The following is an 18,383-nucleotide window of genomic DNA, read 5'->3' on the forward strand; positions in this document are numbered from 1 at the left end:
TCAATAGATGCAGAAAAAGCTTTCAACAAAATTCAACACCCATTTATGATGAAAACTCTCCAGAAAATGGACATAGAGGGAACCTACCTCAACATAATAAAGGCCATATATGACAAACCCACAATAAATATCATTCTCAATGGTGAAAAACTGAAAGTATTTCCTCTACGATCAGGAACAAGTCAAGGGTGTCCACTCTTGCCACTATTATTCGACATAGTTTTGGAAGTCTTAGCCATGGCAATCAGAGAAGAAAAAGAAATAAAGGAATACAATTTGGAAAAGAAGTAAAACTGTCACTGTTTGCAGATGACAGGATACTATACATAGATAATCCTAAAGATGCCACCAGAAAACTACTAGAGCTAATCAACGAATTTGGTAAGGTTGCAGGATACAAAATTAATGCACAGAAATCTCTCACATTCTTATACACTAATAATGAAAAATCAGAAAGATAAATTAAGGAGCAATCATATTTACCATCACAACAAAAAGAATAAAATACCTAGGAATAAACCTACATAAGGAGGCAAAAGACCTGTATGCAGCAAACTATAAAGCACTGATGAAAGAAATCAAAATGACACAAACAGGTGGAGAAATATACCATGTTCTTGGTTTGGAAGAATCAATATTGTGAAAACGACTATACTACCCAAAGCAATCTACAGATTCAATGCAATCCCTATCAAACTACCAATGGCATTCTTCACAGAATTAGAGCAAAAAATTTCACAATTTGTATGGAAACACAAAAGACCCCAAATAGCCAAAGCAATCTTGAGAAAAAAAAAAAAAAAAAAAAAACAGAGCTGGAAGAATCAGGCTCCCCAACTTCAAACTATACTACAAAGCTATAGTAATCAAGACAGTATAGTACTGGCACAAAAACAGAAATATAGATCAATGGAACAGGATAGAAAGCCCAGAGATAAACCCACACACTAATGGTCACCTAATTTATGACAAAGGAGGCAAGAACATACAATGGAGAAAAGACAGCCTCTTCAATAAGTGCTCCTGGGAAAACTGGACAGCTACATGTAAAAGAATGATATTAGAACACTACTTAACACCATACACAAAAATAAACTCCAAATGGATGAAAGACCTAAATGTAAGACTGGATACTTAAAACTCTTAGAGGAAAACATAGGAAAAACACTCTGACATAAACCACAGCAAGATCTTTTTTGACCCACTTCCTAGAGTAATGAAAATTAAAACAAAAATAAACAATTGGGACCTAATGAACCTCAAAAGCTTTTGCACAGCAAAGGAAACCATAAACAAGCTGAAAAGACAACCTTCAGAATGGGAGAAAATATTTGCAAATGAAGCAATAGACAAAGGATTAATCTCAAAAATATAGAAACAGCTCATGGAGCTCAGTACCAAAAAAACAAACAACTCAACCAAAAAATGGGCAGAAGACCTAAATAGACATTTCACCAAAGAAGACATACATATGGCCAAGAGGCAAATGAAAAGATGCTCAACATCACTAATTATTAGAGACATGCAAGTCAAAACTACAATGAAGTATCACCTAACACTGCTCAGAACGTCCATCATCAGAAAATCTACAAACAATAAAAACTGGAGAGGGTATGGAGAAAAGGGAACCCTTTTGCACTGTTGGTGGGAATGTAAATTGATACAGCCACTATGAAGAACATTGTGGAGGTTCCTTAAAAAACTAAAAATAGAACTACCATATGACACAGCAATCCCACTACTGGGCATATACCCTTAGAAAACCATAATCCAAAAAGATACATGTACCACAATGTTCATTGCAGCACTATTTACAATAGCCAGGACATGGAAACAACCTAAATGTCCAACAATAGATGAATGGATAAAGACGACGTGGTACATGCATACAACGGAATATTACTCAGCCATAAAAAGGAATGAAATTGGATCATTTGTAGAGATATGGATGGACCTAGAGTCTGTCACACAGAGTGAAGTAAGCCAGAAAGAGAAAAACAAATATTGTATATTAATGCATATATGTGGAATATAGAAAAATGGTACAGATGAACTTATTTGTAGGGCAGGAATAGAGATGTAGACATAGAGAACAGACATGTGGACATGGGGGGTAAGGGGAGGGTGGGATGAACTGGGATATTAGGTTACACTACACTACCGTGTGTAAAATAGATAGCTAGTGGGAACCTGCTGTATAGCACAGAGAGCTCAGTTCGGTGCTCTGTGATGACCTAGGTGGGTGGGATGGGGAGGTGGGAGGGAAGTCCAAGAGAGAGTGGATATAGGTATATGTATATAGCTGTTTCACTTCATTGTACAGCAGAAACCAACACAGCATTGTTAAGGAATTTTACTCCAATAAAAAATTAAAATTAAAATTAATAAATAAATTAATTTTAAAAAGAATTGCTTTTGCTGCATCCCTTAGGTTTGGGATCATTGTGTTTTCATTGTTATTTGTCTCTAGGTATTTTTTTATTTCTTCTTTGATTTCTTCAGTGATCCATTGGTTGTTCAGTAGCATATTGTTTATCCTCCACATGTTTGTGTTTTTTTTACAGTTGTTTCCTTGTGGTTGGTTTCTAACTCATAGCATTGTGGTTAGAAACGATGCTTGATATGATTTTAATTTTCTTAAATTTACCATGGCGTGCTTTCTGGCCCAGCATGTGATCAATCCTGGAGAATGTTCCATGTGCACTTGAGAAGAATGTGTATTCTGGTGCTTTTGGGTGGAATGTTCTATAAATATCAATAAAGTCCATCTGGTCTAATGTATCATTTAAGGCCAGTGTTTCCTTATTGATTTTCTGTCTGGATGATCTGTCCATTGATGAGAGTGGTGTTAAAGTCCCCCACTATTGTGTTTCTGTTGATTTCTCCTTTTATGGCTGTTTTATTTGCCTTATATATTGAGGTTCTCCTATGTTGGGTGCACATATATTTACAATTGTTATATCTTCTTCTTGGATTGATCCCTTGATCACTATGTAGTGCCCTTCTTGGTCTCTTGTAACAGTTTTTATTTTAAAGTTGATTTTGTCTGATATGAGTATTGCCACTCCAACTTTCTTTTGATTTCCCTTTTCATGGAATAACTTTTTCCATCCCCTCACTTTCAGTCTCTATGTGTCTCTAGGTCTGAAGTGGGTCTCTTGTAGACAGCATATATATGGGTCTTGTTTTTGTATCCATTCAGCCAGTCTATGTCTTGGTTGGAGCATTTAATCCATTTACATTTAAGGGAATTACTGATTTTGTATATTCTTACTGCCATTTTCTTAATCGTTTTGGATTTGTTCTTCTAGGTCTTTTTCTTCCCTTCCTCTTTTGTTCTCTTGTGATTTGATAATAATTTTAGTGCTGTGTTTGGATTCCTTTTTCTTTTTTGTGTGTTTATCTCTTGTAGATTTTTGGTTCACAGTTATCATGAGGTTTTGATACAGTAGTCTATAAATAAACAAGATTGTTTTAAGTTGCTTGTCTTTTATTTTCAAATGCACTTCCAATATCCTGCATTTGTGCTCTCCTCATCTCATGATTGCTGGTTTTGATATATTTGTGTGTGGATGATTTCCTACCTTTCCTGTATGTTTGCCTTTACCGGTGTGCTTTTCCATTCATATTTTTCTTTTTACTAGTTGTGGCCTTTTCTTTTCCACCTAGAGAAGTTCCTTTAGCATTTGTTGCAAAGCTGGTCTGGTGGTGATGAATTCTCTTAGCTTTTTCTTTTCTGTAATACTTTTGATTCTCCATCGAATCTGAATGAGGGCCTTGCTGGGTAAAGTATTCTTGGTTGTAGGTTCATCCCTTTCATCATTTTAAATATATCATGCCACTCCCTTCTGGACTGCAGAGTTTCTTCTGAGAAATCAGCTGATGACCTTATGGGAATTCCCTTGTTTGTTATGTTGCTTTTCCCTTTGATGCTTCTAACATTTTTTCTTTGTTTCTAAGTTTTGTCAGTTTGATTACTCTGTGTCTTGACATGTTCCTCCATGGATTTTTCCTGCCTGGGACTTTCTGTGCTTCTTGGACTTGGGTGACTGTTTCCTTTCCCATGTTTGGGAAGTTTTCATCTATTATCTCTTCAATTATTTTCTCAGGTCTTTCCTCTCTCTTTTCTCCTTCTGGGACCCCTGCCATGGAAATGTCAGTGACTTTAATGTTTACCCAGAGGTCTCTTAGACTGTCCTTATTTCTTTTCATTCTTTTTTCTTTATTCTCTTCCACAACAGTGATTTCCAGCATTCTGTCTTCCAGATCACTTATCCGTTCTTCTGCCTCAGTTATTCTGCTATTGATTCCTTCTAGTGTATTTTTCATTTCAGTTATTGTATTGTTCATCTCTGTTTGTTTGTTCTTTATTTCTTCTAGCTCTTTGTTAAACATTTCTTATATCTTCTCGATCTGTGCCTCCATTCTTCATCCAAGATCTTGGATATCTTTACTATCATTACTCTGAATTCTTTTTTGGGTAGATTGCCTATCTCCACTTCACTTAGTTGTTCTGGGGTTTTATCTTGTTCCTTCATCTGGAACATATTCCTCTGCCAGCTTATTTTGTCTAACTTTCTGTGATTGTGGTTTCCATTCCACAGGCTGCAGGACTGTAGTTCTTCTTGCTTCTGCTCTCTGCCCCCTGGTGGGTGAGGCTGTCTAACAGACTTGTGCAGACTTCCTGATGGGAGGGACATGTTTCTGCCCACTGGTTTGTGGAACTGGGTCTTGTCCCTCTGGTGAGCAGGGCTGTGTCAAAGGATGTGTTTAGCAGGAAGCTGTGTGCTCAGGAAGACTTTAAGCACCCTGTCTGCTGATGAGTGGGGCTGTGTTGCTGCCCTGTTGGTTGTTTGGCCTGAGGTGTCCCAGCACTGGAGCCTACAGGCTGTTGTGTGGGACCCCCTCTTGGTGGAAAAATGGCAGCCTCCAGGAGTGCTCATGCCAGTGAGTACTCCCCAGAACTACCACTGCCAATGTATTTGTCCCTTCAGTGAGTCACAACCACCCCCTGCCTCCACAGGAGACCCTCCAATTCTACCAGCTAGGTCTGAACCCAGCTCTTATGAGGTCACTGCTTTTTTCACCATGTCCTGGTGCACATGAGACCTTGTGTGTGCCTTCCAAGAGTGGAGTTTCTGTTTACCCCAGTCTTGTGGAATTCCTCCAATCAAACACCACTGGCCTTCAAAGCGATTCTCTGGAGGCTCCTCCTCCCATTGCTAGACCCCCAGGCTGGGGAGCCTGATGTGGGGCTCAGAACTTTCACTCCTGTGGGAGAACTTTTGTGGTATAATTATTTTCCAGTTTGTGGGTCACCCACCCAATGGGTATGGGATTTTATTTTATCATAATTATGCTGCTCCAACTGTTTCATTGTGGTTTCTCCTTTTTCTCCTTTTTCTTTGGATGTAGGATATTCTTTGTGTTAGTTTCCAGCATTTTTTTTGTTGATGGTTATTCAGCAGTTAGTTGTGATTTTGATGTTTCTGTAAGGAGAGGTGAATTCACATCCTAATACTGCACCATCTTTCTGAGGTAGCCCCTGGAAACCTGGAGATCCCATCATGACATGGCTACTGCTATTATTTGGAGAAGCAATCTTACTCAACATGTTTATTAAGGTTCTACTTGTGCAAGACATTGATCTAAATTTTAAACCTATTATTACAGTAAATCTCAAGTAATCCATCTTTGATATATGTTATCTGATCTAAATAATCAGGTGTTTAATCACTCTGTTTTTATAAGAATGAAGCAAAATCCAAAGCTAAGAAAACCTCATATTCAGGATTTAATTAAGAAAAAAAGGAGGTCATACCCTTTAAAGAGTATCTCCTTGTACAACTGTTACTGAAGTTCTAAAGAAGGCCCTGCCTAGAAACACCTGTGCCCAGAGAAAAATAGGTTTGTGTTTCACTAGAGAAACAACAAAGTGATAGTATAACCAGCAACATTTAATAAATCTGACAGTACACTACTTTGTAGTAGGTATTAAGTACTGATCTGAAATCTATGAATCTTAATTCCCAATATACGACTTTGAGTCAGTCATCGACCACAAATCCAGGAATATCTCCAGAAAAATGGTAACATTCATACATGCTTGTTACCATGTGTTCAGACTTTGGTCTGAAAACACATTTGGCATAATCTGTGCATAGACATTTGTCTAAAATCCAGTGACCAGTACCCTTATAGGAGACAGAAGAGGAGCAGACACACACACAGAGGGGAAGGCCATGTGGTGACAGAGGCACAGTTTGGTGTGATGCAGCCACAAACCAAGGAATGTCTGGAGCTACCAGAAGCTAGAAGACAAGGAATGATTCTCCCCTAGAACCTCCAGAGCATGTGTGGCCCTGGTGACACCTTGATTTTGGACTTCTTGCCTCTGTAAATGAGAGAATAAATTTTTGTGTGCTGTTACCATGTTTATGGTAATTTATTACAGTAGCCATAGGCTACAAACACAGTTACCAAGTAAAATGCTTCTCACTGCTGAGACAATGCAAAGATGGTGTAATGGGCTCAATTGTGTTTCCCTAAAATTCATATGTTGAAGCCCAAATCCTCAATAACTCATAATGTGACCCATAATATTTGGAGACAGGGCCTTTAAAGAGGTAATTAAGTTAAAAATGATGCTTTTAGGGTGGGCCCTAATCCAATCTGACTGGTGTCTTTATAAAAAGAAGAGCTTAAGACAGATAGAGAGACACCAGGAATGCACATGCACAGAGGTGCTACCATGAGAAGAGGCAGGAGGGTGGTCATATACAAGCAAAGGAGAGAGGCCTCAGAGCAAACCAGCCATGCTGGCATCTTGATTTTTGATTTCCAGCATTCAAAACTGTGAGAAAATACATTTCTATTTTTTAAGCCACCCAGTCTATACAGTTTGTCATGGCAGCCCTAACAATACAGAGGACAAAGGGACTCACAGCTTTTGCCTTTGGAGTTCCCTATATACCCTAGTAAATTCCTTCCTCTTCAAGTTAACAAAGATAAAAGTAACCAAGATAAAACACAAAATGAAACTAAACAGAAAGCTTTTAGTAACAGTGACTAAACAATTAGCACCATTAAGAGAGACAGCCAACTGATTAAGCACTTGTCACAAATACGCATGGTGGATAGCTGTGGTAAGGATTTCAACTACAGTGCCTAACAAAGGCAGTATTTAGAAGACACTTGTCAGAGCTAGAAAGACCTTAGAAATCAACCAGTTGAATGTACTCATTCTACAGATGTAGAAACCAAGGCTCCAAAGATTTGTAACTTACCTTATCCTAGGAGACTTGGCTTGTGAGTGACAGAGTCAAGACTGTGACTCAGGTTCTCTGAACCCTAGAGCAACACATTCACCAATGCCTCACACACTATTCTCTTCTTTCAGTCCAGCAAACAATTTTTCCAAACTTCCCTGGTGCTTCCTTTTTCCCTTGGGATATATGGAGGGGAGATGCCACCCTTTGAAAGAGAGACTATCATGGAGCATGGAGTCTTTGATTTTGTTTGTTAGTGGTGGGATTCAATGGCACCTATCTGCTTCTCAGACAAACAAGCTCTACCCACCTGCTGCCTTGTGCCTTTAACACCAGCAGCAGAATCACATCAATCCAAGGGAAGCAATAATGCCTTCCAATTTAATTCTAAAAACTGTGAGAACAGGAACCATGACTGTTTTTTCTTAACATATACACATTTGGTGAAAGTATACTTGTATCTATACAGTGCATTCACCTTAGTTCCTTCTCTCCACCTCGAATGGAAAGAAATTTTTATATTATCCCTACCACAAACATATGGTGGGAGGGCAGACTGAGATGGAAAGAATAGGAGAGATTGTTTAAAATTCATCACTTTCTAGAAGAGTGGGGGAACTAACTTTTCCAGGCACTAGGCTAGCCAATTATATACAGTGACTCATTTAATTACTCAATTAATATAAGGTGAGCATAATCACTTCTTCACTCTATCACATTATCTGCTTCAATTACACTGCCTGGTTTTCTTCTTTAACACTATCTGAGATTATCTTGTTCACCAATTTTTCTCCTCCCTTCCTACTTCACATCGCCCCTACCTCAGCATTTCAATAAAACTCCATGAGAACAGGGATGTTATTTCTCAACTGTATTCTCATCACCTATGAGGTGGTCAATTAACATCTGTTGAGTAAGTCCATTATAGTGGTTCTTAAACTCTTGAATCAAGGATGCACACTAATCTTTTCCCATCCACGTGTAGATTATTCTGTTGAATATTTCTGGTTTTGAAACCTCACATTTAGTCCAACTCTCCCACTTTTCAGATGAGACTGAAGTCTGCTGCGGGCTCCGGCTTTTGTTTTTTAAGGTAGCTTTCACATCCTTGGAGCCTTTAAACATGAACCACAATTGCCCAGGCACACCCTCTCCCTGCTCCAACTTGCTTTCAACTTGATTATATTTGTCATTTTTTTTTTTTTATGTTTTTTTTTTTTTTTGGCCGTGCCATGCAGCATTCGGGATCTTAGTTCCCTGAGCAGGGATCAAACCCATACTCCCTATAGTGGAAGCACGGAGTCTCAACAACTGCCCTGCCAGGAAGTCCCCAACTTGATTATATTTGAATTCTACCTCTAAGCAGATCTAGATTCCTGCTCAGGGACCATTAAAGCCATCTATGATAATTCCAAAATTGATGTTGGCACAAGTTCTCTCTGTTCTTAAGAATTTGATGTCTCCTATAAACTTTGCCTACTTATCTTTAAATAATTTAGAATGGTTATTGTTAAGATCAAGCTCCCCTAATCCCTCTACTTCCCAAAGTAGCACACACTAATAGAAAAACAAGACTAATATTGTTTAAAGCTCAAACACAGTCTGTGTTTTCATGAACACAAACACAACCCCAAAAGGAAGAAAAAAATTACAACATTCTATTATTCTTTACATCATTTTATATGCATATTTCTGATCAATAACTGCTTCTTACACTGGGAATTTATCCCAGTAAACTACGGCTTTAAGGAATACATTAAGTCTCCAACCAAAATGTGATCTAGGGGAAGTATGGTATGTTAAACAGCTAGAGACAGCATGGGTGCACAAAACTCACTTGCACCAAACTCACAATCAAGCATGCCAAGGCCCAAGTGGCATCCAGCCATCCCTTGTTTAGAAAACCAAGTTTAATTTGAATTACTTAAGCAACTGGATTTTGTGCTGATGCATTTTTCAGTGAATTGTGGGGGATGGAAAGCTTAGCCCAAGATAATTGAATTGCTAAAATATTTGCCTTCTGATTTAGAATTTTAAAGTAACTTTTGTTACAAATTCCCATATAGTTGTTTCATATCCAAATTAAACCTGCCACATTTTCTCTCCCCTATAACCCTGATTGATTCAAGCTGCAGATTAACATTCCTTTTCTCTCCCCTTCAATTTATTCTGTCCATTTTTCAGGGTGTATTGAACGTCCTCACAATTCACAATAGAAATATCACAATAACTGCAGAGAAAATGTGGGCTGTCATAAACTACCAAAGCATGTTCTTGATTCAGAAATCCCAGAGGGCCTGTGTCTTCAAAGTAGATTTGTTCTCCACATATAAGCCTCATTTGTACATATTTAATTGTGATCTCATTCTCTATGGAAGAAAATGTTTCATTGGCTCTGATTTCCTTCTGATGTTTCTATCCCAGTTTGTTAATATTCTTGGTTCCTGCTGCATAGCCTTCAGAGCTACCCAAACTAGAAAAGTGCTTTGCTTGTACTTCAGGGATGGGAGTGGGAATAAATTGCTTTCTGGTTCTGAAACTCCTCAATTTTAAAAAAGGAAATAAAAACTTCCCAAAGAGGGTAGGTGAATATATTGCCAAGCTTGTCTTGTGCTCTTGGGTTTAATGTACAGAACTGTACATAATTATTTAGAAGAGTTCTCATATAAAGCCATGTCAGTGAAAATAGCTTTGCCAAATTTATCATAGGCTGCTACAGGCTGAGACACTGGCGCCACCTCAAAGAAATTCACATTTGCTAATATGAACTAGTAATTTTTGTTTTATTGTGCCTTTTGGAGGGAAACATCCTTTCTAATAAAAAGATACATCATCATTTCTCAGTATAAAAAATCAATTTTTGTATTGACAAGAATAATTAATCTTTTCCCTGTTATCTCTGTGGGACCAACTAGCAGTCAAAAAATTTAAATTTGATAAAAATTTTTATTTGGTCTTGACCTGCTATCTTCCTGCTCTCTGATTGCCTTCTCCAGGAGCTTTTAGGCTTCAAAAATTCACATAGTGAGACTTTTTCTCTAGATTTTGGTTTTATCAGTTAGAGAATTTGCCTTCTGAGTATTAAAATAAACTTCAAAATTATTTTTCTTTTTAAAAATATCTCTCAAAAGGGAGCCCTAGTGCACTGTTAGTGGGAATGTAAATTGGTGCAGCCACTATGGAAAACAGTATGGTGGTTTCTCAAAAAAACTAAAAATAGAACTACCATATGATCCAACAAGTCCACTTCTGGGTATTAATCCCCCAAAATGAAAATGTTAATTCAAAAAGATACATGTACCTCAATGTTCACAGCAATATTGTTTACAGTAGTCAAGATATGGAAGCAACCTAAGTGTTCATCTGTAGATGAATGAATAAAGATGTGGTGTGTATATATATACCATATATATACAATGGAATACTACTCAGCCACACACACACAAAAATGAAATTTTGCCATTTGCAACAACATGGATGGATTTGGAGGGTATTATGCTAAGTGAAATAAGTCAGACAGAGAAAGACAAATACTTTATGATACCACTTATATGTGGGGTCTAAAAAATAAAGCTAAAAAATATAACAAAATAGAAAAAAATTTTAATTTGAGAACACAGGAATTAAATGATTTAACTGGTGAGCCAGGGTCCAAAGACAAGTGACTCATAATATTATTGCTTCTGCTTGTTTTACAATATATTGCAGAACTGTTTATAATTTATTAAATGGGTTTATAACTGGTTGGGGGGGATTGAGCTGAATAGATGGAACTATTTTAAAATAAAAATAAAATTAAAAACATAGCATTTCTTTACTTCTGATGACTAACCCTCATTAATAGCAGCTAGTTTTTACGTTTTATAAATTTTGAAATCATCTTTATTTGTAAGTTGAAAAAATGATATAATTTTGTTTTATTATTTAGATTTGCTTATCTGATAACAGTCCTCTAGAGAGGAAAAGGATTAGTATCTATTACTTATATAGCACTTTTTAAAGTGCACTGACATAGAAAACGAACTTATGGTTTCCAAAGGGGAAAGAGAATGGGGAGGAGGGATAAATTAGGAATCTGGGATTAACAGATAAACACTACTATATATAAAATAGATAAACAACAAGGACCTGACTGTATAACACAGGGAACTATATTCAATACCTTGTAATAACCTTAATGGAAAAGAATCTGAAAAAGAATCACACCTGAAACAATGTAAATCAACTATAAAAGTCAAAAAAAAAGGATCTATTTGAAGTGTGTTCTATAATCTGAGAGGGAAGAACTGAGCATGTAACACTAACCTTATCTGATTCAAATTAATCCTTTAAAATGTTCCATGGAAACAAGAACATCTGCCAGCCCTAAGTAACCAAAGAGACAGAGATTTTAGCTAATCAAACTAGAGAATTAGATTCTCTTAGTAGAACAGAATCAGGCATCCACTAGGAAGAAGACACTGTAGAAACCATTGCAGTGGCAGATGGAAGATACCTCAACATGTAGTGACCTAAGAACAAGATAAAGACAAAAGGCTATGTTTTCTCTCAAAGTTGACCAGAAGCACTGCTATTACTGAAATTAATTAATGCACATTTTGATTGGTCAATTCTGAATTGTTTTAGGAAATTTGAGTGTTCCAGCTGAGACTATTGGGAGTGGTGACTGGCTTATTGTATAAGAGTCTCAAATAGTCTAGATATTAATTTATGTTCCAAGGAATATCAGTAACATATTCTTTATCCTTCATCAGCCTGAGTAGCTTTCATAAAGGATATAACAGTTTTGAGAACTTAGAAGCAGAAAAAATCCAAAAATGTGTTAAATCACTCTCCTCTAGGTTCTTTGACCTGATGATCAAGGCCTCTATTTTGTCCTCTGTTCTATACCTCTGTGCTGAGTTCAGCTCTCCTCTTTCACATCCCACCTAAATGATCCATGGGCAAGTTCAGATTCTTTTTTAGCCTAACTACACCAAAGCACACCTTCCAAATGTCCCAGTGTAACCTATGCATGATGCAAAATCTATTTCTTAATCTAATGCTCAGATCACAATTTTTGACATTGCAATATCAGCATTAATTTTGAAACCTTGGCAAGAACCAAAGCATCATTCCTACCTAGGTGCCTAACAGTGCAGGGCTCTGAGACTTTGAAAAGCAAGAGCAACTTTTCTTTGTTTTCCATCTGCACAAAGCATACAAACTTCCACCAACTGAGTAATGCAAATTTAGTCAGCCATCTAACAATATTTCTAAATCTCATTACATTTCAGTATGAGAACTTACAAAAGACCCCCAAAAGTCACATTACAGTGTCTGATCTACAAGGCAAAGAAAAAATAGCTTGCAGTTTACCTTCCAAGGAAACAAAATTTTAAAAAGCATACACAAAACACTTCAATGTAACATTTTATGCACATTGCCACCAGAGAAACGAGCTGAAAGACCAAATGTTCTCATATCCGGCTATCCAGCTTCTTTTAACACAATTAGTGAAAAGAGGAATGATTATTTGTGTAATGTGAATATGACTGAAGTAGCCAACTTGTAACCTGCACGCATTTCTTTACACTGCTCATGCACAGACAAGCATGCTGTTCCCAGCCAGGAGATCAGGACAGAATCTAGTACTGATTTGGTTCTGTTGGTGCACACCTGGCATCACCAAAAGTTTTAACTCAGCCAGTCACCTGATAACTTACAGCTATTTTGGTCTACTTTTGTTTGATCTGGAGCTTGGAATTATATTGTTTCCACTTCCAGTTTTAGTGTTCTTGTTTTAGTTTTAAGCTTTCTTATAATGAATGAATCACTGAGCAAGATATTACCTAAATAACAAAAATTCAGAAAAAGCTTCCAGCTTTGTGTTGTCAATTACTATCTATACTAACTACTTTACCAACTAATCAGAGAAACACACAAACAGAAAAGTGATACTATTTTTCACATATCAAAATGGCAAATTTTAAAAATAGTAATAATCAGAGTTGACAATGATGAGAGTAAATATTAATTGGTACAGCTTTTCAGATTGATATTTGGCAAAAATATTTTAATCCAGTGATTCCATAACTAGGAATTGATCTCAATGAAATGATCAGGGATGCAAACTAGAACATAGGAATAAAACAAATCTTCATTGAGCTGTGTATAATGGTGAAATACCAGAAACCACCTCAATAACAGGAATTAGATAATTTATTAAACTTCTATATGTAGAGCTACTATTCAGCCATTCCTTGATTAAGAGCAATAATTTTATGAATGGGAATACTCTCATTATAAAACATTAATGTAATTCAGTATAGAACATTACATTGTAGTAGACCAGAATATGCCACTCCAAAATATGCCTCTTTGGTATAAGAATTATTTTTAGCTTATTATTTTGAGAAACAGCAGACACAGGGAACCTCTGAGAACAGTATAAGTTACCCTTTCATAGAGAAATTTACATTTATATAGAAAATCTCTGTTTGCAAGGGTGTCTTCCTCTCAGTACCAGGAAGAAAAAGATGACTCTAAATCACAAGAGATTCTTACCAATGGAGAAGGCACCGATTTAAATCTGCATAATAAACCTTACCCATGTTCACTGTATTTTTCATGGTCACCTTCTCATAACTTGCTTCCCCCAACTCTTATTCCTTTGTTTTAATTGAAGATGGTATTTAAACCCAAATCCTAGCCACTTCTTTTGAGTTACTAATCCCAGAGTTTCTCCCATGTGTATATGAAATATACATGCTAATAAACTTGTTTGTTTTTCTCTTGTTAGTCTTTTGTTACAGGAGCTCTAGTTCCTCAAGGATAGAAGGAAAATATACTTTTCCTCCTCTACAATACAAAATTAAATAAAATGAAGTCTGGTTGCTCTCAACTTCATTAACAAGACATTGATTGTCTTATAAAACTCCAGTAGGATGTGACTTCCTGAGCAGTCATAGATTTTAGGTCAGCTTCAAAAAGAGACCAAGAAGAATGGGGAATTATTAGGATAATATGTTGAAACTGGACACATGTTCCTCTCTCAGGTTCAAGTGACTTTTAATAACTGATTGTCTGCTATTGGGACTCCAGACCCCAATTTTGACCAAGCCTCTGATTTGATCTATACCAGGGTTCACAATATGGAAAGAATGTGGTAAGGTGTACTGTTGTTACACTGGGCCACAAGCCTGGTAGATGGCTTCCATTAGAAGTTAGCAACATATCTGGTCACAGAAAAATTCAAGTTATTTTTTTCCAACCATGTTCCCAAATTATACCGTATTTAATTGTTTGTTACAAAGAATTGCTCCCCAAATTAGTAGGTTTTACTAATTAAACTAGTTTCATACCCTTAATCCCATTAAAAATATCCTAAAAGATTTTATTTAAGCCCAAGTTGCTTTAAAATAGAAAAATCTCAGCATTGTAATTAACCAAATTTTACTATGTGAAACACACACACAAAATATATGAACAAAGACATATGGAAAAACTCACATAAAAGAATCCAAGTGGTCCAGATATATATGGCATTTTCATTCCCAAGAGATATTTGACTTGTGAAGTCACGACATGGGTGGCAGCCCCAGTTGTCATCGCACTGATCACAGGCTCTGTAAGCAGGAATGTGGCACTACCCAGTTGTAGCACAAACATGGCCACCTAAGAGGACAAAGGAAGATGAAACTTCCCAAGCTTCCTAGAGGATTAATATCTGACACATTTTCATTTTCAGTACACAGATATAGGGAACTGATGTGAAATGTGTTCCTTAAATTTTATATATTCAATAGCTTGAGTTTTCTTGAGAACATTACTAGTTTCCAAGATTTCCCAGATGTTTTTGGGTATGATTACAAGTGCTTCAGTTAAAGTTAACACAGTCTTTTTCTGAATATTGACTTATTTTCTCTTTTCCCAATAATATATGTTACAAAAAAGAAAATATGTTCAAATCAGTTAATATATGGGGTTCTGTGGGGAAAAATAAAATTTGCGTTATCATATCTATATTTTTTTAAAAATCCAAAGGACATGATTCACTACTTTATACCCAGTAGGCTTAAAACTTCAAAAGCATTGAGGAGAAAAAGCCATTTCTTGAGTTTCTGCCAGGTTCTGAGAAATGGAAACCTACTGTTTTGACTAGATACTCCATCAAGTAGCTTTAAAGGGCAAATATTAATAGGAAAACATCAGGACTTATGTGTATATGGAGAAGAGCAAAAGACAGAAATAGGTTAAAGGTATATGTCTTAAGAAACCCAGGAATCAGTAGGGAAGTCATTCTCCTTAAACTTTTCCTTTCTGCTCCTAGCATCATGCTCCATTGCAAAACTATTTCATGGCCAGACAAAATCATCTCATCTGAGTAGAAGCTGTGCATTGAGCTCTGCTGGGCAAAAGATGGCAGCAAAAATCAATTCTCTTTTCTCTACTAACTACTAACATTGCAATGATTAGTTCAGAGAAAGAACTTTTAGGAGATGGCCCACTCTTTGACTGAATGCATCCATGTAAACTCAGTCATAGAGATTTGTTGTTTTGAAAGTAACATTAAATTATATTCATGAGTATCCACACTGGAAAATGAACACAAAGTGGGTCACGCTGATATATCCTCTTAATGTGTTAATTATAATATTTAGGTCAGGTCTTAAAATTCTTGTTGGAAAATAAGATTAACTATTAAAGAAAGCAAAGGAAAGAATAACAATGAGATCTCCTTCTATCAAGAGGTCACAGTGATAAAAATGAGAAGTATAAAGTGCTATCTAAGTACCACCAGAGCATACATTGCAAAATATATCATTTCCATCATATCACAATACCCCTTGGCCAAAAGCAGTAATACTCTAAACTTGTATTAGGGTGGAGTTTTCTGGGCTCAAATCTGAAAACTTAAGTTCTGATTCTGGCTCTAACACATCCTAGTTTTTGTGACTATAGAAAGTCTGTTAAAAATGTCCAAGCCTCATGATCTATAAATAATTAGAATGATATCTGCCCTATTGATATTGCAGAATTGTTGTAAAATGAATATGAAATAATATATGAAAGAGCTTTGAAACCTGTAAAATGTGCAACATATGCGATGTACCTTGAATGTCATAAGGTGCCATATATATTTACCCAGCATGGAAAACTAGCCACGAGATTTCAAAATGTAGAAAGAGCCACACCATATTTTCCATTTCTGGAGAACATGAACAAATTTATCAGTGCAAAAAGAAATGTATTTGAACTGTTTGCATCTATGTGTCAGTTTGTCAAATAGAAATGTCCCAAGGGAATACCCAATCAATCAATAGTATAGGTACAGTTGGAACACACTGATTCATAGTCTGTTGATCTTCATCCTGAAAACACAATTAGTTAAGAAAAATATTGAACCAATTTTTCCCAAGTATCTTTTACTAGTTAATTCCAAATTATGACACTAACTCTTAAAGGCCATGAGCATGAAATTAGCATATTATTGGGGTAAGATGAACTCCAGAGAGTTGGATTTTCATTTCAGCTAAATGCAGTATACAAGCAATCCAAATCTTTGAAATTGTGAAACCTGTTTGCATATATGGAATTTTATGCATACATGGAATGTTAGAAAGTTCTTATCTGTATGCCAAGAAATCTTATTTTCATTTATTTTGAGAAGCAAACTCCTTTGGGAGGCCTCTTATAGATCATCACCATTTTACTTTCTGGTTTTTATTTGTTTCCTACCCAGCATCTACTTAAAAGGGTTAATGATTTCTCATGCCTGAGAAACAAACATCACCTAACCTGAAGTGAGTGATACACCAACAACTTCCAGCTAACCACCATCTTCTAGTAGCAACTTCTTTGCCATTTCCACAACCTGAAAGCTACAAATGGAAGGGTATGGGAAAAGTTCGAGATATAAAAAGAGTTCAGCCCTTTCAAATGTTCAAAATATATGTACCTACCTTACAATATAAATCAAAAAGGTGAAGTATCCTCCTTTAAAACTTATCCAAATACTCAAAGTATTTTTGTAATATTCTACTCGTACACATTTTTATACTTTAAAAAAAAAATCTTCCCAGCAACGAATAAATTCCTAAAATGGAGAATTCTTGACTTTGAAAGTTCAACAAGCCCCTTAAGACCTTATTTCTGATACAAAATATTGTGTATGTGAAGGATGATTGCAAACATGTGAGATTTAGCTAAAAAGAAATTACTTTCTTCTGGATGACAACATTCTCCATAACCCAAAACAATGGCAGACATTTTAAGAGGGAAAAAGAGGAAGAGGAGGAGGGGGAGGGATAGGACAAGGAGGAGAAAGAAAAGAAGGAGAAATTTAAGAACTCCCCTTTCCCCAGCACCCAAATTTCAACAGTTTATTCACATCAAAATTAGGGATCTAGCATACAGAGGCTGAGGTACACAGGTTGAAGGCAGCAAATACCTGTGCAACACAGGCTTTGTAAGAGGTGCCCACAGATGGAACTGTTGTTTCCAAGATTTTTCTGGAATTTAAGTATGCAAAATGAGTATCCTTCTAGAATATTTCGCTTGGAGGCCTAGTGTTTAAATTTTATGCCAATGTTAAGCAATTTTTAAGCTAATGACTTAATAAAGAGCTACATCAACGCCTTTTACTAATAATAAGAATGATGATAATTCTAATCTGGCTAGCCAATTCCCAAAACTTGCCCATGCAACATTTTATGAGAAAATAAATTTCTTACAATATATTTCAGCTGTTTGTAGTAATGTTGATGTTCTGGGCTAATGCTGAAAACCTCTGACACACATTATCAAGGTTCACTAGCATGATACTATTTGGTAATGCTTTTATAAACACCATATGTTCTATATAAATTGAATGTATGTCAGATTTCAGGCCATTTTTTGCAAGTGGCCTTCAAGTAGTGAAAAAAGAAAAGAGTGCATGGCAAACAACCATACTACCCAAGTGGATGGAATATTGCATGCATTTCAGGTTTTGTCAGTTTGTCTGCAGTCTGGCTCTCACATTATAACAAATCACTTATTTGTCTGTTCAGTGAATATTTATTGAATACCTACTAGGGGCAAGGCACAACACTGTTGCAGAATACAGAGATAAAGACATAGTTCACACTTTGA

At 36.3% G+C, this 18,383-nt stretch overlaps 1 protein-coding gene across 4 annotated transcripts in view; it reads right to left on the reverse strand.

Annotated features, from left to right (window-relative positions):
- SLC26A7 (solute carrier family 26 member 7) overlaps nucleotides 1-18,383 on the reverse strand; it is a 208,064-nt gene that overhangs the window by 95,369 nt on the left and 94,312 nt on the right. For 2 of the 4 annotated variants that reach the window (XM_059901192.1, XM_059901194.1), the window contains one exon: nucleotides 14,760-14,924. The exons of the other annotated variants lie outside the window; for them this stretch is intronic. In XM_059901192.1, coding sequence (XP_059757175.1) covers nucleotides 14,760-14,924 — 165 coding nt within the window. The remainder of the gene's footprint in view (nucleotides 1-14,759; nucleotides 14,925-18,383) is intronic. 4 annotated transcript variants of the gene reach the window in all.

The sequence above is a fragment of the Balaenoptera ricei genome, chromosome 17 (genome assembly GCF_028023285.1).
Source record: "Balaenoptera ricei isolate mBalRic1 chromosome 17, mBalRic1.hap2, whole genome shotgun sequence".
Lineage (NCBI taxonomy): Eukaryota > Metazoa > Chordata > Mammalia > Artiodactyla > Balaenopteridae > Balaenoptera > Balaenoptera ricei.